This window comes from Daucus carota, chromosome 3 (genome assembly GCF_001625215.2).
Source record: "Daucus carota subsp. sativus chromosome 3, DH1 v3.0, whole genome shotgun sequence".
Lineage (NCBI taxonomy): Eukaryota > Viridiplantae > Streptophyta > Magnoliopsida > Apiales > Apiaceae > Daucus > Daucus carota.
This window is the reverse complement of record NC_030383.2, coordinates 47118631-47140240: the sequence shown is the minus strand read 5'-3', so window position 1 is coordinate 47140240 and position 21610 is coordinate 47118631. Positions and strand designations below refer to the sequence as shown.

Here is a 21610-nt window from a genome sequence, read left to right as displayed (position 1 = left end):
AAGTTAGTTCGCTCTGAAGAAACTCATGACTCAGATCTCGTGTTTATAATGAACCAAATCATTTTGAAGAATTTCATAGCCTTTATTGACTCTGGTTTTCAGAATTATGACACTCTAGTTACAAGAAAAGGCTCAATCATTCAATGATGATAGATTTCGTGAAGAAGATGAATTTCATATATAGTAAATCATGAACCAAAGTACAATATGAACCAAAGTACAATTGACATGTATATGACACAATACTTTATTTTACACTAAGACAGAATTCACGAAAACATCATCTCCTCTCTTTCAGAATGGGGCATGATATGCGTACATTTTATACTATCCAATCTGCTCTTAGTGAGATATAACGGGGACGTTTGTTTGGTTCATCATTACGAGTCATTTTTGAAAATAATAGTGTTATATGCGCAAAATTTTGCTAAAATGTCATGATAATTGTCTTTAAATTTATTAATTAGCGAATATATGTGAATACATGACTCATTTCATAATAAATTCATCTTATATGGTCTCCATGAATTAGAAATTCATGTACAATTATCAGTAAAAGATAACGGCGACACAAAAAATTAAATTTAAATAAAAGCATGGAGGAAAAGATAAACAACTTTTCATAGAGTCAACTAATCATTGAAAAAACTGAAATTAAAATCTACAATTTAAAAACTATTTAAAACAAATGATAAATTTAATAGCTGTCACGATCCAAAATTGCAAAACTAAACCTTAAATCTTGCAATAAAATTAGCCAATCAGAATAACTAAATTTAATATCACTCACTAATTGAGTCACCTTTATACCACCACCACCGCGCTCATCATGGCCAATGATAAAACTATCAGAAAAGAATGTGAGTATAGATGAAAACATATGCAACTAATTATATAACATAAGTTTGATTATACCTATCCAGGCTCGAACAATCAAAATGGACAAAACTACAAAATATAATGCAAAACAACCCATACAATAACAAATTTAAGTACACAATTATAAACTGATCAAAAATTGAACTATGAACCACTATCCAATTACAACACAATATTTTATACAGTAAAATCAACAAATAATCACATAATTTGATAAAAATAAATAAATAATCACATAAACATGTAGTTTTGTGTATTGATAAGAATACACTTTTTTTTTAAAAAAAATCTTTGCAGAGCTTATCTTCTCAACCAAATTGTTTAATCTCAAATATCAACGTTGCCGTGAGATGATATTACCGCCGGTGCGATCTTCTTTTTCGTTGACGAGTCTTTCTCACTTCTCTTTTTTTTGGGTTAATTACTGGTGATTGTAAAGATCCATCGATCACCATTATTGACACTGAAGAATTACTATTCGAAAAAGAGTTTTTTACTCATCCTTCAAGTTGTTTATAAAAAAAAAATGCAAAAAAGTACGCGGAAGAGTAAACAATAAAAATCACTTGTTTATACATTAGTAATCATTATTTTATATAGTAAAATTATTAGTTTTTATTTTTGATAATTTAAAAAATCTACTTATATTTGTATATTTGTTATTAATGTTTGATTATTAATGATGAATTATAATTACATGAGGTAGATGATGATTTCTAGTCGAGTAAGCCGTTAATTACACTTTCGACATGTTTATATCTGGTATCAGGTATGAAGATAGTTAAGTGCTGCTCCTTCAACTCAATTTATAAGATAAGGGTTTCTGAACATTGTTCTAATAATGGTTTTCATGTGATAAGATCAATTGTGATGTTGCTGCTTTCTGCGATGTTGGTGCAATTTGTATCGCTTGAAAGTTCTTTGATTTCCATTTTCAGCTTTAGAAATTTTATATTCTATGTGTGAAACGATCGGAAAACAAATCAGCTAATTGTTTTTAGTATTTTATTTGTTCTGATTAATGAAGTTTTTATTTTGTAAAAAAAAAAGAAAAAAAAGGCCTCATCCAGATTTATCCCTTATCGAGCTGGAATGACGGCAGTAGAAACAGAGAAATATTTACCAAGTCCTGTTGAAAATTGAACTACTACCACTCTAGCTTACCACGCCATAAAATCCCTCGCTGCTCGTTACTTGTTCGTTAATATCAAGTTATATGTGCTTCGCAGGCCGCCGGCAACCCTACAATTCATTCTTCATATATCCAAACAAATTTTATACTTGTACATCTATTTCTCTCCAGCTTCGCAAAACTCAACTTTCAGGTACGTTATTATTCCATGCTCACATTTTGTATTTGCATCAATACTTCTTATGCACGTTTCTAGTAGAAGAGTAATTTGAGTTGTATATTGTAGTGTTACAAGCTCATATGAATCGCCTTGGATCACAAGGTGTTTGTGTTGCGATAGTGATATCAGAGATGCATTAAGGCTGCTTATTAGTAATTTTTGTATGCTACACAAATGGGGCATGATTTGATTAGTTCTCGACAGAGATATGAGCACAATTTTGTTGATAGTGTATGATAGATTAGGAGCGAAGGTGATTAATCAGTTTACGGAAGTATACTGTTATATCTGAGACGGAAAATTTGAGAATCTGTAACGTTGGGAGACTGCTATGGAAGGTAGAACAAGTATTAAAAAAGTGCTACATTATAAAATGACAAAGTGGTTCGTTGGTGCTCTGATTGGGTTGGTTATAATCGTGTTCGTTTTGAGTGATGAAGTGATTTATAGTCGGAATGAGAAAGGTCCTCTTTTTAGGCACACCCTCCTGAATATATCTGATATGCATAGTTTGCTGAAAACTGAGGCTCCGCCAGATGTTCCAAGCCCACAAGCCACGCACCAAGTAGGTTCTGCTGATATTGTTACTTCTAGTCTCTTTGTACAAAGAAATTTCTCCCTGAGAGTCCAAACATCTCTACGAACATGGGAATTTATGAAAGACATAAAGAATACGACTCAGGGTTTGGACAATGCCAGTGATGCTATCAGTGAAGCTGGCCATGTGTGGGAAAACCTTGTTAATTCAGTTGACAGCGAGGAAATGGCTGATGTACCAAAAAACAGGCTCAAAGCCAAAGAAACCAAGTGTCCGTACTATCTTAATATGATGAATGCTACCAAATTTGGTGACAGAGGTTATACTATACGCATCCCATGTGGACTGATTTATGGTTCTTCTATCAGTGTCATTGGAATTCCCAATGGCCTTCTGGGTGATTTTCGAATTGATTTGATTGGAGAACCTTTAGCTGAAGAGCCGACTCCACCACTAATTCTACATTACAATGTTCGTCTCAATGGTGATAAGCTAACTGCAGATCCTGTGATTGTCCAGAACACGTGGACTGCTGCTGGTGGCTGGGGTGTAGAGGACAGGTGTCCTCGGGCTGTTCCTGGGAAAACTGATAAAGGTACCTCTACTTGTGTCATTTTCATTTTTCCACTATAGTGTTAAGTGCACCATTAATCTTGGAAAAAACTAGCACAGGAACTTTATGAGAGCTAAATTGTCGTTAACAGACTTTTATTAATTGACAAACAGAGGATGGGATGAACCAGTGTAACCTGATGGTGGGTAGAAATGATAGCCTGAAGCTTGCATCTGCTGGAATATCATCAAATTCAATATGGTCATGGAGGGTGCAGAACAGATTCAAATCTAAAACGCATTTTCCATTCAAACAAGGATATCCTTCTGTCATGACACTTAGGGCAGGAGAAGGGGGGCTACAGGCAATAGTTGATGGAAAGTATGCAACTTCCTTTGGTTTCCGTGAAGTAAGCCTTGTTTAGCACTTAAGTTTTTTCTATGTTCTACAGATTTTTTTATCTCTGCCATTTGTTCTAAATATATTTCCGTCTTTGTTTGTAAACGTCAGAGATTTGAACCATGGCTCATCAATGAAGTCCGGATTTCTGGAGACTTTGAGCTGATTTCTGCTTTAGCTACAGGATTACCTACATCTGAAGATATAGATAACATTATTGACCTTGAAGTACTGAGAGCAGGTCCATTGGCACTGCACTTCCCCTTGGACCTTTTTATTGGTGTCTTTTCTACCGCCACCAATTTCAAGCATAGAATGTCTATCAGGAGAACATGGATGCAGTATGATGCAGTAAAGTCCGGATCAGTTGCTGTCCGTTTTTTAGTAGGGCTAGTAAGTACATATCTCTAGTAGTTGTGACCTTTTCTCTTATAGCATGATTCTTAATCTTGTACACTGAGCCCTGGCATTATCTTGCAGCATAAAAGCCAGATGGTAAACAAGGAACTTTGGGATGAGGTGCATACCTATGAAGACATTCAATTGATGCCTTTCACTGACTATTATAATCTCATAACGTTGAAGACTTTGGCAACATGCATATTTGGAGTAAGTTCCTTAAATTTTGCAGTTAAGAAAGCTTATTCTACATGTGCAACTCATTACTAATGCTAACTTGCTATTTTCACAGAGTCAAGTTGTTTCTGCTAAATATGTCATGAAAACTGATGACGACTCTTTTGTTCGTGTGGACGAAGTAATTGCATCTCTGGAGAGACTAAAAGTGAGAGAAAGTTTGTTGTATGGTCTCATTGATTCTGATTCCAAGCCTCAAAGGAATCATAACAGCAAATGGTATATCAGTCCTGAGGTAACATTGTAACTGGAAAGTACACATATTTGTATAGTTTGTGAGTTATAATTGCCAAGTATATTAATTGAAGGATAAGTAATTTCCTACTTGACTTTGGACAATTGAAACAGTCTTCACAAACGGGTAGATGTAATCTAATAGTAACTGATAATGCTTCTCTTACTGATTAAACTGCACAACCGGTTAATCGACAAACTTGTCTGTGATCTGTTTATCCAAGTATTGAACCCTTAATGCTGAACTATTTTATTAGCTTAATATCATTGCAATCAATATTGTTGTTTGATAGAAACTAGATTATATGAATACTTTAACAAGAAAAACCTCCGGTACTCTTTCCAGGAGTGGCCTGAAGAAACCTACCCTCCTTGGGCGCATGGTCCCGGGTACATAGTGTCAGGAGACATAGCAAATACAATTTACAAGAAACACAGAAAGGGAGAATTAAAGGTATTTTCAGATTTACCTGGTGAAAACATTTCAACTATATGTACATTACCTTTATAAGTAATTTTGTAGGTGATTAGGTTTAAGATGTTGCATTATGTGATTACAGATGTTTAAACTGGAAGATGTGGCAATGGGGCTCTGGATAGCAGAAATGAGGAAGGAAGGTCTGGAGGTAAGTTTCATAAACGAACCGAAGATTTACATAGAAGGATGCAAAGATAAATATATTGTTGCTCACTACCAAAGTCCCCAACAAATGCTGTGCCTCTGGAACAAGCTGCAACAAGGCAAAGGAGCCATTTGTTGTGGAAAACTATAGGCACATTTGTACATGTATATAGTTGGCCTTTTACAATCTAGGTTTCCCTAAAGTTTTCAACCTGGGACCACACAAAATAAATGGCTACAAGTTTTAACCATAGGCAAAAATCCAGCCTGTCCATATAATAACTATGGTTTTGTAATATCAATACACATAACAAGCTTCTTGGCATCAAATTTTGAGTTGAAGACAATTAGAAATATATATATGAATAGCCGGTATAACATTTCAGATTTCAGCGCAGAAGTTCTAACGAAGAACTGTAAACAGGAACTAGTGACAGATAGAAATACAGAAACAGGTAAACATCATAGACTTATTAATAAGCATCAACATTACATCGATACACTGATCCTACCACTGTAAATGATAACGAAAGTACATATGAACCTTAATAATAATTTCATAGACGATGTCTTGACTATTTAATGACAACGTCAAGCAGTCATGCATCCAATACCAGATCGGCTATTAGGAAACACAAGAAACAAACTGCTGCAAATAATTCCAACCATCAACGGAAAACTCTCCATCATTTCATGCATATCCTTCTCACGCCCTGGAAACACACAATTAGTAACCCTATAATCCGAAAAGGCTATAGCCACAAACACCAGGACAGAGAGAAAGGCATGCACAAAGTCCGTAACCCCGGCCTTGTACCTGTCCTCTTTAGGCACTTCAACATCCAAACCAGGCTTAAACACGGACAAACCATTAGGCGTCACAATACCATAGTAAACTTTCCCATCTGGACCGCGGAAACTGTCTGTAAAGTGGAAGAAAAAGCACGAAAGCGAGCAAAGCGCCAACAAGAAGTAAATCATCATGGTTGTGACAGAGGAGCATTCACCGTTATGGTAAATAGAAGGAATGACCATTTCATAAGTGAGTAAAGTTCCTGTTGGCAGGAAGTTTACAAGCATCGAGGTTTTCGAGATGGTGTTCTGCACGCCTTGGGCCACTATACGGCGTTTGCGGCCACCAGCATTATTGGCAGAAGGATCAACGGTTACTGTGGGATCAAGATTTTGTTGAGGGCTGGAGGAGTAGACTCTGATTCCAACACTTTGCTCAGTTTGATCCATTTTGCTTCTGGTTTTTCTCGTTCTTTTGTGTAACTCAGGCATACAAGAGGGGTGTGATTGATTGACAAATGAATTGATTGTATGAGGTTGTCTGTGTTTGAACAAGTTATATATGTTGGTTTGTAAATTTGAAGTTGTGGCAGTTATTAGCGGTTATTGATTTTCAATCGTTGAACATAACGGCTCTCATGACCCAGTTAAAAATTTAAAAGACACTTAATTGGATCCAAACGCTTTTATCAGTACACTGCTTATGGGCCTATACATTAACTTTACAAACCAAAGTACCAAACCACACCTCAATGGATGGAACGGTGAAGGTTCATCCCATTGTTAGTTCTGAGTTTTCAGATCGACTCACCTAGTAAATTAGAAGATATACTAAGATTAATGTTTCTACAACTAGGAAATGTTAGTTTATTAACTTTATTAAACCTTCAAGTTGTATTTATCAACAAGTATATGAGTAATTTCTATATTAAATAGTTAATTGTCAGCATATCTTAAATTACGTGAAAAAAGAGCGAAGAATAAGTGTTATGAAATTATATCAACTAATTATAATCTGGAAATGTGTTTACTGACATGTAGATATTGCGTGTACAATGGCATGAACATCATAACATTAATAGAACTAGACAGAAGAATCCATGCATTGACTTGTTTTCAGATTATATAATATCTGATTACATTTTACATTGTCAAGAAGATAAACCTAACCACTAATGGATAACAACCCTGTTTATTTATGATTAGTTAAGCAATTAACTAAACAAACAAACTTATTTTGTGCAGAATCCATATCTTTCCTGGATGCTTCCATTGTTTAAGCAACCTCCTTATCTAGTCTCTATAGCTCTATACTATAATACTAGTGGCGCGTTCAAGTACAAAACATCAAGGGCTGATTTGCACTATTAATAGTGATTTGTAAGACTGCGACGATAATTAATAATTCAGATACAATTTAAAGACAGGTGACTTGTTAGTTTGTAATTATGTCTTATCGTTATTAAATCGGTGGTTTATACTATTGTGACGGGCTATATTTGGTGTTGTATGACTAATATTTTGTACTAGCAGCATTTGCAGTGGCTTGTAGAGTTTGTATTTTGTAAGTTGAAACTATTCATATTGAAAGGTGACCCTGCCCTATATATATTATGACTTTCATGAGTTAGCTTCAGAATGGCTTTGCTTGGATCCTGTTGGTTTATTGTTGAGAATATTCTCCTTCCAAATGGATCACTCAGGTGGTTTTGCTTGAGCTTTTACATCCATCCTTTTTTCCTGTTTTTTTGTCGGATTTACCTGTTCATAAGATGGCTACATGTTTCGATTCTGTGCATTATAGTTTTTACCCATAGAATTGCTCGTTTTTTTCTTTCTCTTGTCTTCACAAGATTGTTTAGAAACGGTATCATCCTTATAAGTTCACTGAATAGATATGCCAGCAGTACGGCTACTGATACTGATGATGTGCTTGCAAGTGAGGAAGTGGGGTATGAATTCCCAGAAATTAGTCACAGTCAGATTAAAGTGTTTAGATGTGATCGAAGTGAATCACATGTGGACGAGCATCAAAAAACTGTCTTTGAGGTGCTAGATGATTATAAGGTTAGTTCAGTTTCTGTTAGTGATCATGTACTGGAAGAAGAACCAAATTATGAGGAGGATCCTATTTTGGTTAGTTCCTCAAGCTGCACCTCAATATCCAATGATAACATCACGACATCTGCTAGTTGGATGGATTCGGATGTGGAATTTCCTTTACTCTGTGCCTCAAATTCACCTGTAACCAAACAAGAATTGGTTATCAGCCAACAACAGGCAGAGGAAGAAGTAGACTTGTTCTACGAGAACTATGCTGATAAGATGAGATGGTTCGATGTTCTCAGTCATGACAGAACTTGTGGAATAAGTAGGTATTCAAATTTATCAAAATATGTATTCATGTTGAAAGTGTAAATTGAATTTAAAGTCTCTGTCACCTTATTAGCTAGTATAAAGGTTGGTCATCTAAGTAATGAATTTCATCATCTATATATGTTGCTCTTATGAGATAACTGTATGTGCATGTATGTCCAGGTGCAATCTTGAACCAGCAACATGTTGCTCATGGCTCGTCAATTGATGACAGCTTCGTGCCAATCAACTTTTCAGAATTTGAAAACAACGATCCATACAATGATGATAATGCGGTTAAGCAGAGGCTATTAAGAAGTCTGGAAGATGACCTCGAAATGGTCTATGTTGCACAAACATGCTTGTCCTGGGAGGCACTCCATCATCAGTACCGCAAGGTTAAGGCCCTTTCTGCATCATCAACGAGTGGTTTTTTTCGTAATAACATTGCAGAGAGATTCCAGAAGTTTCAAATACTTATAGAGAGATTTTTGGAGAATGAAAGGGGTGGTAAGGGCAAAAGGTACAGGACTTATGTCCAAAGGAGATCTTCTATTAAGAGTCTGCTCCAAGTGCCTTCAGTGACAGGTACTTTCTTAATTCGTGTTTATATGTATATTTAACATCCGATTTAGCTATGGAAAGCAATTAACAAGATCAAGAGTGAAGCAGAAAATTATTAACTTGATCAATACTTATCCACTTCTAATTAATTTAAACTTTGTAATTAAATATATGTAATGTTGTCTGTTCCTGTTGCCTATTTATGTATCTTTAATATGAAATTGACTCCATATAGTATTGTAAACTGATCTAGGCTTTTAATATGATAAAATAAGAGAACTTTCTCCCCAGTTGCCATTGTCATTTTATAATGAAATACAGAACTACCCTGACATCTTAGTTTGTCTTAAGGTTTTTGTATTACCTTCCATTAATTTATTTTTATAGTTTATCTTGTTCCATATGTTTTGGTGATGAAAATTATGTCTGAAATAACAAGCCCAGAAGCAATTGTTCTGCAATTTTTAGGTTGCTGCTATATTCTTAACTATTAGATATCTTTTGTGTTGAAATGTTAAACATTTGGCTCTCATTTGAATCTGTGCGCAGAACTAAGTAATCAATTGTTTTCCACTTTTTAGATTTCTACGTATTATTTTGTGACGTGTTATTTAGCATTTAAAGACTACACATTACTTGTGTCCGGATGTTAAACATCTGGTTCTCACGGTTCTCATACTTCTCATTTGAACACTTGCTGACCCAGACACGTTATCTACTTTTTTTCAATATGAAAATGATTTTGTTGTTTTTTTTTTAATTTGGAAGGCTATGTGGAGGAAAAAGATGAAATTATGGGAGAAGTGATGGAGGCGAGGATCGTGTTAAAGGCCATAGAGAATTCCATAGTTGCTTTCTCCTTATTTGTTAAGACAGAAGAACTGGATCCACAAAAACCTTGGTGGAGAATCAGGAGTGTGAAATTGAGTTTTCAGCCCTTGGAGGACCCTAGAGACTTCAACCTTCTATGTGACATTACTAACTCAATTCAAAAGGTAACTATTTGTAACTGGACACACACACACACACACAACATATCTGTGAAAAATGATGCATCTACCTATTTGTCCTGAAGAGAAAGGCATGGATAAAAGAGTTGGAAGGAATGAAGTCATGGTACAAGTTAAGAGGAAGAAGGATGGTCAAAGAATGTGATGACCAAAAGAAAGAGATTATGTTTATGACAATAGAAATGAAATTGGTGACAAGGGTGCTCAAGATGAGTACAGTATCAACATCTCAACTCAAATGGTGTAAACAAAAGCTTGATAACATTGACTTCATGCATAGGAAGCTTGTGAGGACATCTCTCCTCAGTTGTCCCTTGTTTCCATCTTCCTAATTTTTAACAGCATGTATATATGTTTATCTATTATGAAATATTGAAATCCAATGTAATCTCCAACGAATAGGGATGTTTCCTGCAAGCATGCATGCACTTTGATTAAATAAACATTTCATAAAATTATAGATGTGTATCTCTCTGACCTCTTAATAGTATGGAAATGGATTGAAAGAAGAAATACGAGTATTCCATGTTAGTTGGATGTTAGCTTATTTAATTACATTCCTGATGACTATTATCGAAAGAGATAGGGATGATGACTTGTATTTAAATTTTATATTTATCATTTTAATTGGTAATCAGAACTAATCCTATAGCTATGATAATATCGATTTGGCATTTATAAATTTTTTTTTTTTTTGAAAAATCAGTGAGTTTCGATCAAACTAAAGTAAAGTGTAACCAGAGAGTGCCATCTGACATCTTAGTGGAAAGCGTTTTAGAGTTTGCGATTTTAAGTGTCGACTTTTGAAATTAGGTTCTAGACTTCTAGATCAATTCTCCATTCTTCGTCCCTTTCCTTTTCCATCATCTCTCTTATTTACCGGTTCTTTTAATTAAATCAAGAACTAATGTGCTTTAAGTAAATTTACTTTGTTATCAAGATTATTAGTCATGTCTAATTTTTTGGTATGTTATTATTTTATATTGTGATGTTCTTATGTGTTGTTACATGTTTTAGTAATTTTTTTAAGAATGATATATATAATAGTTTGGCTGATTCGTAAAACTTGCATCAAATATGGGACGATAATGATTACGTAAGTGTCTACCTTTCACAACAAAAAATTGTTATTTGTTGTTCCAATATCAGTTGATGTAACTAATAGTTTTGGAATATTAGGATACATTGGGGTACAAATAATGCTTGTTTGAAGGTCAATTATAATATTGTTATACACACAGTTGATGCTGGTCAGATTATCCGATATATATTATTGTAATTTTTTTAGATTCGTATACTTTTTAAATTAAAAAAATTTGATGTTCTATATGTCAAATGATAAAAAAAAACAAAATAGGTTAGATTATTCAATATATTATTGTAATATTTTTTAGATTCGTATACTTTTCAAATTAACAAAAATTGATGTTCTATATGTCAAATGATAAAAAAAAAAAAAAAAATGACTATGGGTTTAGCTCGTTTTTTATTTCTTAATCAAATTACAGTTGACAGTTTGAAATAATTTGTCCTTGACAGTTTGAAATTTGTCCCAACTATTTCAAGGGTTTGTCCCAACTAGGCTTCAATATTTTAATGAATTCTTCCTTTTGTCAAAAAAAAAAAAAGTGTAATTAGTAAATTAATAAAATACTTTTTAATAATTAATCAGAAGCTATTCAACAAATCAGGAATTTTTAAACTGATATCATCAGAAAGTCCGGAGAAAGAGTCTAGATACTTTTTTTTCATCAAAGTTTATTTATAAATTAGAATATTTTAGCCAAGGACTTTTATAAAACAAAGTAGATTTAACAAAGAAATAATAAGCCATATAATCTCATCTACTCACGAGATGTGTAATCAAAAACTTTCGAGGAAATAATATGAACTATAAAGATTATAATAAGCCTGGTCTAATTTCGAAATTAAGAAACCAGATTATGCTCTTATCAGTTTGGAGACTATTTGATACGTAGTTCCGGGTGAACAGGTTTCCTGTTTCCAACCTCAAGTAATTAGCTAGGATATCTCCATTAACTTGCACCATGAAACCAAAAACAAATCCACACATCAACTCACTGTTAAAAAAAAAAATAAATTAAAAAATCCAAATTAACAGCTTATATATGGGAAAAACTAATCCAACTCCGCTTATATCCCTCGATGCTCTGGCAAATGAAACTATTCATGAAACTCTTTTCCAGCCGAATAGCACATGAGGCTGGGTTTAGAAGAGCTCAGCAAAACCCTTGGCATACATGGCAAATTATACTATTCACGAAACTCTTCTTTCCCGACCAAATGGCACCCGGGATTGGCTTGAGAAGAGCCCTGCAAAACCCTTGGCAAGACAGCCTTCAACAGCACATGGAGATTTGGAGCCACGCAATGGACTAGTACTTTGTTTAATGTTGTTTTCCAGGTATTCATCTATACTATCAAGTTGCACGTTATCTGCTGGGGTCCACAACTTGTTGACGATGCCAATATTCCTTCTCTTGCAAATATCGTAACTTGCAAAATTGTCGTCGATGTCCATTTCTTGCTGATTAATATAATCAGTTTTCCTCTTTAGACCAGGAAAGCTTTTCAAACCTGCTAGAAAATCAATATATTATTAGCCAATATATGTTTGTAAAAATGGATTCAGTAAATTGACAAAGCACTCACTTGGTTGGGCTTCAACATCTCCACAGCTACAATTAGAATTCGGGACATCGTTTGATCCCTTCAACCTGCAGCATACGAAACAAGTTATGAAGTTAATGTCTGATATGCTGTATGCAGGGCAAGAAAGTTCATAACAATTTTAAGGAATCAAAGACACAATAGCTGACAACATATAAACCTGGGGATCACGTCGCAATTTAGTAGTTTACCCCAAGGTTTAAGGTCTAGTTACGAAACCTTAGGAAACTCGAATCCACATGATTTCATGTCAACGAGAAGAGTGAAAACAGAGCAACCTGTGTACGTATATCCATTGTTGTTGAGTCGCTCGACTATTTGCGATTAGTCGTCGACTAGTCGAGCAGTTGGTGTTCAGGGCTCGACTGGACTGGTCGACTAGAAAAATGTAAGTATTTCGCCCGACTTATGACCGACTGGTCGACTGGAACACCCCGTCAGTCGACTGGAGTCTAATTTCAAGAAAACAGAAGCCCAACAAAATCCCAGTAACTCAGTTGCATAAATAATAAAACCCAGTTGTATTAAAACCTAAAAACAAAAGCCCAGCAGCCTCCAGTCGATTCCAAGCCGCCTAGATTTCTGCAATTTTAATCTACCAGTGCCTAGATTTCTGCACTTTAAGCTATGTTTCTGTTCAACTTGTTCTGCAAATCTTTTATTGTTGCTGGCTTGCTGCAGCAGTATTGTGACAATTTATGGATTGAATTTGAATGCTTAATCATTGATAAGTAATCTCTTTGTTTGATACAATAGTTGGAAATTGCTATCTTAGATTACATGTTTACATTATTTTCTTCTCTTCTCTAGTCTTCTTTCAATTTTCTCGTGGTCTTTATCTTCGTAGGTTTAGGTCTTTAAGATCTCCTACAAGTATAAATATAAGTGTATATAATATATATTATTAATTTTATACCTTGTCGGTTGTCGACTAGTCACGACTCGACTTGCCGGAGAGTCCGGTCGACTCGACTCGACTTACCGACGTAACAAATATGCGTATATCTTTCCATAATCAATGCTTACTGGACTATATGATTCAAGGTTGCTTTGTAATCTTGGCTTTATTAATGGTACTTTAGGAGTCGAGCTACAAAAATATCCGAGAGGTTCAATGAAGTGAAATGCCCCCTCCCCACCCCCCTTTTTGAGTTATGAGGGTTTAGGTTTTCTGACAAAGTCATGATGTTCAATCCTAAGCTGTTCTTGCTTTGGTCTCGCATCAAACAATGAAATAATAAACCACATTGAAATATGGATTTTTGGGCTACAAACTCAGGTTGAGAAACTATGGATATTTCAGGCTACAAACTGAAGTTAAGACTACACCTCCTGATTAATATGATGGCTTCTGCAATATATATTGCAGCATTTATCTTACGTACGAGCTCAGCAGAGAATAGACTCCTCCCTACATCAGAATGCCACCTATTTGCCAATATCAACTTCCTTATGATGAAACTGATGGGTACTATACAATCCTTGTGCCGCAAATGACAGAATAAGGAATCTACAGTCTTCCTACTATTTAAGTTTCTGGATTATATCACAACCAACCAGACCATAATATTTCTAAATTACCAACCTTATTAGTTATTACTATTGTAATATAGATACAACAGATTGGGAAATTACTAAGAAAGTCGCATAAAAGTGGATTAATAATGAGCTAAAGATATTCTCTGGTACCATTAATCAGAACTACAGATAATACCTGTACATATGCTCAACAAACTCATCAATTAATACAGGCCAAGCTCCTGCAAGAAATATTAAATGAAAAAAATTCAATTCTGATAGCAATATGGGAACTTTTACATTATTCTAACAGTACAAGGAACATAAGTGTCAAAGCCCTCTAATTATTATTGGATGGTATACAGTCCACTTAGTGGCATCACAATATAAGAACTTCACAGTTGCATGTAATTCTGAATGAAGAAATATATAATCATATTTTACCACAAGAGTAAAGTCCTCAAAGTTTATATTCAAGGCAGTTCAGAGACTTCTAATCGGAAATATACAATCTTCAGTAAAATATACTTAGATGATAAAAAGAAAAGAAAATATCTGGATAACTGACAATGTGAAAGACTTAATTTAGTGAATGAGAACTGCCTTTAGAATCAAAACATGGGATGTTCTCATTATATTAACTTCTTATTTGGTTTGTTAGTCATGGACTACTGCACTCATGGTAATCAAAGCATCGCCACCTACAAGATTGACTAAATATCATATAAACCTTATAAAGCAATGAATTGGCATCTTGCAGTGGAAATTAAACATTTAAAGTCTTTTGCATGGCTAAACAAGGTGTAGCTTAAACGAACACGTAATTACCTTCAGGATCGTACCCTCCGAGATTTTCATGTACACATCGACTAAAAGATAACACTTGCCGCCAGGTATCCTCCGAGATGTTATGTCGCTGATGTTTCTTGAAACAGGAAATAAAAAAATATTACTTTGACTTAAACATAGAAGTAAGAAAAATAAAAACACTTAATAATTGTATTTGGTTCAACTGTCTTGCATATCTTCTATCACTAGACCACAGACAACGTAAACAAGTTTCAGATCAGAACAACAAGGTTTATTTGGAGGCACAGCCACATTGCTGATGAGATAATAAAAAATGACAAGCAAAAAACAACCTATTTAATTTAGCAAACAAACGAACAATATATTCTACTTACTAATAAAATTATGGTACTAATTAATCAGAATTAATTCATAAAAGAATATATGTGCTAAAGTCATTACGTGTTACATACATTTTCTAAGATGAATATTTAGCAACGAGAACCTAATATGTTGTCAGCAAGATTAACAACAAAAACTTATACATAAATGTTATGTTACCAAAAGCAACATTCGTAACTAAAAGTAACATGTCAAATTGACAACAACAAAAAAAGATGTCAAGTGAAAGAGCCAGTGGTTCAAAATGTAAAATATCTCCCTACGCTACAGATTCAAAGCAAGCACCTTTATATTTGTTTAGAAATAAAAAATAATATTATTCACTTTAATGAGCATCATTTAATAGCATCTTTGCTGATTAGTACCTCAACAAAGTTGCACCATTCATTGAGTAGTCGAAACCTTCCAGCTAGGACCAATCTCCAGGCTGTAACTGCCCTGCTTACAGCTGAAATAATTAATGGGCACAGGAACATAAGTAAATCCATGTGCCAAAGATAATGTATAAGAAAATTAAAAGAAATACTAGACTTTCATGTAATCCAAGAAAGTGATCATGGCAAACTTACTGATACTCTTTTGACCATTTTCCCGGCAAATGAAGAACACAAAATTATAAAACCGTGAGAATTCAGAATAGTCGACCTACAACCACAAAAGTAAAGTTTTTAATAATCAAAAACATTAAACCAAAAACTGAACCCTTAGACATGTACCACACTTGCCTAATCCAGTAGACACCTGGACAATGTCACTTTATAGAAAATAGCTAACTTAAAGTTCAAATAGCTAACTTGGAACTAAAATGCTTATTTGACAATTATCATTACTAAAACAGTTTTTCTAGAAAATGAAATTGACAACATACCGTTAGATCAAGCCTAGTCATGAGTTTGAAAAGTTCGTCAATTATAGATATCCTGTAAAAGACAAAGTAACAGTTAAAGCTTTGTGATAACTTGCATTGTATAGAAACTGCATTTATTGTAAAACCAGAATACTATATGTGGGATAATTATGATACAAAAATCAACTTAATTCAAGAAAACTGTGACAAAGGATCACATATTCACCTTAACGGAAAACAAAACTTAGAGCAAGTCAGGTTACCTATCTCATTACCTATTAATAATATAAAATAAAGAGTCCTAGTTATTTAAGGAATCAATTTTTAGTGTCAACTCCAATAGCAATCCCTATTTTTGTTCCCTATTATTATTTTAATAATAAATTTGAGGGAAAGAAGGAGGAAAAAGATAAAGAAAAAAGGAGGGAAATGAATTTTTTATTCATAAATATTGAATAGGTAATGACTAGTGGTTACCTAAAAATAGGTAATGGCTAGGAAATCTGGGGGTGTTCTAGTGAATTAGGTACTAGGATAGTGTTGGAGTACCATTTTTTGATACATTACCTAATTGTGAGTTTAGGAACACATTTAACAAATTTAGGTAACCTATTGGACTTGCTCTTAAGTAACTGAATTAGTGTACACTATTAAAAGCCTAGCAGAAATTACTGAGAATTGAAGCATCAGTGGAGTCAATGTGTGCACGAGTACCTAACTTTTTTGTAGTGGACCCCCCTCGCTGCCCCCAAAAAATAAATAAATCTGATTATGGATATGCCACTATTTTTGTTTCTGATAGGCACATGACATCTGCATACAGATTATTGAAGATTTCGTTATCACAGGGCACAGGTTTCTTTTCTTATGAACTGGCAGAAGCTTACATACTAGTCCTTTTGTCCTTTTTTAGGGTTAAGAAGCAGCTGCTGTATGGAAAAATACTGTTCAGTAAACGAAGGTATTCATTTTAGAGTACAAAACTATAACAGATGAATATCCAAAAAGTAATTCCCCTTCATATTGCTCATGTTTGAGCACACTGTCATCAGCTTTACCAAGAAGAATAAAAATGTTGCATACTATCAGCCATCTATGGCTGTAAACATGAAAATCACGAACACAATTAAGATTCATAATTAGTGAGTTAATACGCTTCAGAATGTCTAAGCCCTACGGTTCACACCAACCTAGACATGCCCTCTGGCGCCGAATAAAATAGCTCTTCCTACCCTTAAACTTTGAAAGTAAGGCCTAATCAGCAAAATATCTCGAAGAGAATCACATACCTTGGATGCAATTGTGACTCTACTGAGTTCAAAAGCTCAGCCAGTGCCATCTTTAAGTATTCATTTTTTTGTGATTCATCATTCCGTCTGTAATCTTCCTTCTCAGAAGTTACTGCTTTTATATCTGCCAAATGAGGACAAAAGACTAAGATTCAACAAGGTCTAATCATACAGAAATATAATGTATTGTTGTCTAGATACAGAAACTAATGTGTAACCAGGCAAATGACTATGTATAATGCACACAATGCAGTAATTAGTAGATGCTTCAACATTATCCATATAAAAGTTATAGTAATCAAATAGGCATGAGTTATGCTATTAAATTCTTCCTACTATCACAATCAAGAACAAGAAAAACATAGAACAATATAGTATGCAAATTGCAAACAGCTAGGTTTCCGGAAATACACAACTAATTCAAGTAATTCATATCACATAGTATAAGAGTAAGAATTAAGATCTTACAATGAGCTGAATGATTTTAAGGATTTATAGTCATAAGGCTTATTAAACAATAAAGAATGATGCTGAATATATGATATATTATGTCGTGAAAAACTACATGTAGATATACTATTTAAGTATTGGACAGAAGATGTAGATGTGGAGGAATAACTACATAGCATAAATATAAGTCTACATATGATATATGCAGAAATAATTGAATATTTAGTAGAATTCATCACTACAAATATAACAACTTCTCAGTGGCTTCTGTGGCTTCTTTACCAAGTTAAACTACAACATAAAAATGTGTCACAATTCAAAATATGCTAGGAAATTGTAGGGAAAAACCATGCCACTATCAACCACAAAAGCAAGACATCTCACAAATGAGTGCTAGACCAGAATATGTTCCTGCTAGAGAGATAAATAAATCACTGAATAATAGTTTACTGGCAAAATAGCTATATGCCTCTGCACCACTACCATCGACATAACAATATAACAAAACCCCTATGTAGTGTGTAAACTATCAGAAGCTATACACAGGCCGCTAACTTTCAGAAATAATCATAAAAATACTTTCAACAACACCAATAACATATCTTTAAACTATAACCTATCTCTTTCATTTCTCATTCATTAATGATGCTGTGTTCAATTCATACGACCTAAATAATGACTTCTCCAATTTCCCTCAAGACATCCGCTTGCTATTCCTAAAACATCCATTTCTAGAAACTCCATTTCATGGGAATTACTCCAATAAAGCTACAAAATACGGTGTCTAATTTCCTCAGTATCACAAGACTCACCATACCAGCCACTTCCTATCCAAGACGACAATTACTCAAAAAAGAAACATATATTGCAAACTCATTCCTACTTCAACATCAAACATCTCAACTTCAATCCAATTATCACCATAACATTCAATCTCTAGCTACCTAATTCATCTAATTACTTGCAAAAAGAACACTCCTAAAAAGATAATCATAACAAATTATCAAGAGCTATAACAATTCATCAAGAGTTATAACAAATCATCAAGAAATAAAAACAAAAAACGAAAAAATTACCGCAAAATCGTCTGTAGATGATAAAGATATCAAATTGATCGGAACGCAACACATCCATACTACTAAAAGGTAGGGTTTAATTTTAATAGTGAATTTGGGTAGTGGGGTTCATTAGAAACGAAACCCTAAACCAAACGCACCGATTAAAATAACCCCGAACTTTTCTTTTCGTTTCTTTTCTTTGGAAATGTGGCAAGAATTTAAAGCAATAAAAAAAGGTGATTATACTAATGACGATGATGATGAGTAATTGAAAATATGATGTTCGGTGTCATGTGAGTATGCGAGTGAGAGGTGAGCTGTTTACGGTGTAAGTTTCGTAACTCGTAAGTATATGCACATAGGCTAACGGGATATTCTCAATTTATACAACCACGTTAATTTCACCTAAAAAATATTTTTTTTTAATTATATCTCGTCGTTTTTTTTGGGACTTCAAATTCAAATTTCTGTTTCATTTTAGTAGGAAAAACAAATTCTAGATTGAATTTAGTGAAAGTTATTGTAGATTCAATTTAACTTCAAAATTCAAATAAAATAAAGTTAAATTTCTTTTTTATATTTATTTGCGTTTTACTGAATCTATATAAGATAATATTACACCTGAGTAATTAATATTGAAATGTTAGCCCCTATGTCTCGGTCAATTCTTTATGTGCGGTTCAGGCAAAAAGGTTGAGAAATATGTATAAAATTGTAGAAAAGAGAAAGAAAATTGGGTGAAGTAGTTAGATCCATTAATTTTTAATGTATAAAAAAGAGTAAATAATGCTAGGTGCACAAAATTATGCACTAAAAGTTTGTACATAATAACATGACAATTGATGTGGTGGGTTTTAATTGGGTTTGATGTAAATACAGGGGCACATCTATTATATATCTATCTATTATTATATATCTAATAGAGGAATTTTGAGTAATTTAATTCGAAAGGACTGATATACCCTTACTCACTGTACATATATACACTTTATACAAAAGTTATTATTGACTTTTCATACTAACCTATTTATTAGACATTAATATCCATTCATTAATATACATTAATTACTTTACTAAGAATTCAATACATATATGTGTATTATAGTTATAATTATGATTTAATAAATAAATAAAATCTGGTATTGTAAAAAGCGGGTTTTAGAAAATCAGCGATTTATCGGAATGATTAGTGGGAACATTATTCAAAATTAGTTTAATACTATATATGTAAAGATAATATATATCATCATTTTTAAAATTTTAAATTTCTCCCACACATTTTGTAAATTTTAATATTTTTCTAATTTTCGACTGGTTAATCCAATTTTAGACCAATAAATCATCAATTCAGCCGAATTTTGTCAAATCAGATTAAAAATCCGTCTGATTATCGACTAATCGGTTAATTGGCCGATTTTAAGAATTTTTAATTATTATGATTTAATAAAATTATATATATATATATATATATGTATATATATATATATATATTAGAATAATTTTAAATATAATATATAACTATATGACAAAAACTCTGATTCGGCAAGAATCTCATTTCGTAAATCAAATTTTCAATACTTTTAGGTAAGTGGTAATTTAATTATATAAAATTTTTAAATAGTGTATATATTTAATGTTTATATTTTAATAAATATCATAATAGTGACGATATCTGTACCTATAGACACTAACATAATACGACTTAATATACAAATAGATATATAATTTAAATTATGTTTATAATATAAATAACCTCAATTTAAAAAAGATGACAAAAAGATATAAAATATATTGAAAAAATAATTTCAAGCAACCCGTGCGGGTTTGAAAAGCTAGTTACAATTAAAGCTCATCACATGTCATTGTGTACAAATTTTTGTGCACAATTATGTACCAAGCATTTTCCAACAGGGAGATAACAGAGTAAAAATAGTGCGAAAAGATAGGAAAAGTGCGAAAATGGCATGGTCCACTGACTATTTTTTTTGTAAGTTTTGGAATATTAAAGAATTGGATGGCACATTTTAAAAAGAAAACTGTAAATAAATGGTTGAGACAAATGGAGTAGATTTTAGAGCCGTAGATGAACAGATGAATAAAAATCGAGATTGAATCTGTTCGTTTACTAAAAAAATCTGATCTAAAATATGAAAATTTGTTTGACTCGTAAACAAATTCGAGCCAAGTTTTTTGTCTTTCACTTGAAATCGGCTCATTTGGTTAAGTTCAACTCGGGCTCGTCTAATTTGACTCGAATCGGATTATATCTAAAGATATGTTAAATTTTAAAATATCATAAATAATTTGAATATTTATAAATGAAAATTGCAATTATTATTATTAAAAACTTAACATGAAAGATCGAATGCGATATAATAAAAAAAGGATTGTATACATGTTTATGATTATTATGAAAGTTGTATATTGATTTGGATGTAACTCGTAAAACACACATTAAAATGTCTATGAGTCGAGCATGTGAGTGTATGATTATTACGATTGTCTGATATATTTTATAAGATATTGGACTTTGTTTGAACTCAGTCGGATCCACATCAAATCAAATTTTTCGTCAGCATAACTCTTATTTAACATATTAATACTAGCTTGTAACTCGTGCGATGTACGAAAT

General features: G+C 33.2%; 4 protein-coding genes across 8 annotated transcripts; 2 read left to right on the top strand and 2 right to left on the bottom strand.

Annotated features, from left to right (window-relative positions):
- The first annotated feature begins 2025 nt into the window (after positions 1-2025).
- LOC108212565 (beta-1,3-galactosyltransferase GALT1) lies at positions 2026-6103 on the top strand. Its single transcript, XM_017384290.2, has 8 exons — positions 2026-2204; positions 2298-3364; positions 3496-3731; positions 3833-4114; positions 4202-4330; positions 4413-4592; positions 4938-5045; positions 5152-6103. Exons 2-8 carry the CDS (start codon positions 2563-2565, stop codon positions 5362-5364), a joined length of 1950 nt encoding a protein of 649 aa, XP_017239779.2. The 5' UTR covers positions 2026-2204; positions 2298-2562; the 3' UTR covers positions 5365-6103.
- LOC108211929 (protein DMP9) lies at positions 5573-6962 on the bottom strand. Its single transcript, XM_017383647.2, has one exon. The coding sequence runs from the start codon at positions 6495-6497 to the stop codon at positions 5805-5807; it is 693 nt and encodes a 230-aa protein (XP_017239136.1). The 5' UTR covers positions 6498-6962; the 3' UTR covers positions 5573-5804.
- A 65-nt stretch (positions 6963-7027) lies between these two features.
- LOC108211928 (uncharacterized) lies at positions 7028-10453 on the top strand. 2 transcript variants are annotated; one of them, XM_064089148.1, is made up of 5 exons: positions 7028-7432; positions 7539-8376; positions 8544-8948; positions 9693-9919; positions 10000-10453. In XM_064089148.1, the coding sequence occupies exons 2-5, from the start codon at positions 7644-7646 to the stop codon at positions 10264-10266; spliced, it is 1632 nt and encodes a 543-aa protein (XP_063945218.1). In that variant the 5' UTR covers positions 7028-7432; positions 7539-7643; the 3' UTR covers positions 10267-10453. The 2 variants fall into 2 exon arrangements, with proteins under 2 accessions (XP_063945218.1, XP_017239135.1); XM_017383646.2 differs by having other exon boundaries at positions 7028-8376.
- A 1375-nt stretch (positions 10454-11828) lies between these two features.
- LOC108211105 (defective in cullin neddylation protein AAR3) lies at positions 11829-19333 on the bottom strand. Of its 4 annotated transcripts, none has more exons than XM_017382613.2 (10): positions 18997-19197; positions 17471-17594; positions 16896-16994; positions 16203-16254; positions 15904-15979; positions 15700-15782; positions 14972-15068; positions 14340-14385; positions 12608-12672; positions 12019-12535 (listed from the first exon to the last, which is right to left on the bottom strand). In XM_017382613.2, the coding sequence occupies exons 1-10, from the start codon at positions 19052-19054 to the stop codon at positions 12213-12215; spliced, it is 1023 nt and encodes a 340-aa protein (XP_017238102.1). In that variant the 5' UTR covers positions 19055-19197; the 3' UTR covers positions 12019-12212. The 4 variants fall into 4 exon arrangements, with proteins under 4 accessions (XP_063945216.1, XP_017238102.1, XP_017238103.1 ...); XM_017382614.2 differs by having other exon boundaries at positions 12019-12532; XM_064089146.1 differs by lacking the exon at positions 16896-16994 and having other exon boundaries at positions 11829-12532; positions 18997-19333.
- Between the last annotated feature and the right edge of the window lie 2277 nt (positions 19334-21610).

What these genes read in the sequence shown, in the direction of transcription:
- LOC108212565 (XM_017384290.2), top strand. Translation starts at nt 2,563, where the DNA reads ATGGAAGGTAGAACAAGTATTAAAAAAGTGCTACATTATAAAATGACA. An exon ending in TCCTGGGAAAACTGATAAAG is followed by an intron (nt 3,365 to 3,495) that starts GTACCTCTACTT and finishes ATTGACAAACAG; the next exon opens with AGGATGGGATGAACCAGTGT. An exon ending in CTTCCTTTGGTTTCCGTGAA is followed by an intron (nt 3,732 to 3,832) that starts GTAAGCCTTGTT and finishes TGTAAACGTCAG; the next exon opens with AGATTTGAACCATGGCTCAT.
- LOC108211929 (XM_017383647.2), bottom strand. Translation starts at nt 6,497, where the DNA reads ATGCCTGAGTTACACAAAAGAACGAGAAAAACCAGAAGCAAAATGGAT.
- LOC108211928 (XM_064089148.1), top strand. Translation starts at nt 7,644, where the DNA reads ATGGCTTTGCTTGGATCCTGTTGGTTTATTGTTGAGAATATTCTCCTT. An exon ending in TGACAGAACTTGTGGAATAA is followed by an intron (nt 8,377 to 8,543) that starts GTAGGTATTCAA and finishes ATGTATGTCCAG; the next exon opens with GTGCAATCTTGAACCAGCAA. An exon ending in CCAAGTGCCTTCAGTGACAG is followed by an intron (nt 8,949 to 9,692) that starts GTACTTTCTTAA and finishes TTAATTTGGAAG; the next exon opens with GCTATGTGGAGGAAAAAGAT.
- LOC108211105 (XM_017382613.2), bottom strand. Translation starts at nt 19,054, where the DNA reads ATGGATGTGTTGCGTTCCGATCAATTTGATATCTTTATCATCTACAGA. An exon ending in TTTGTTGAGCATATGTACAG is followed by an intron (nt 12,673 to 14,339) that starts GTATTATCTGTA and finishes CGTATGCTGCAG; the next exon opens with GTTGAAGGGATCAAACGATG. An exon ending in AGATGTTGAAGCCCAACCAA is followed by an intron (nt 12,536 to 12,607) that starts GTGAGTGCTTTG and finishes TTGATTTTCTAG; the next exon opens with CAGGTTTGAAAAGCTTTCCT.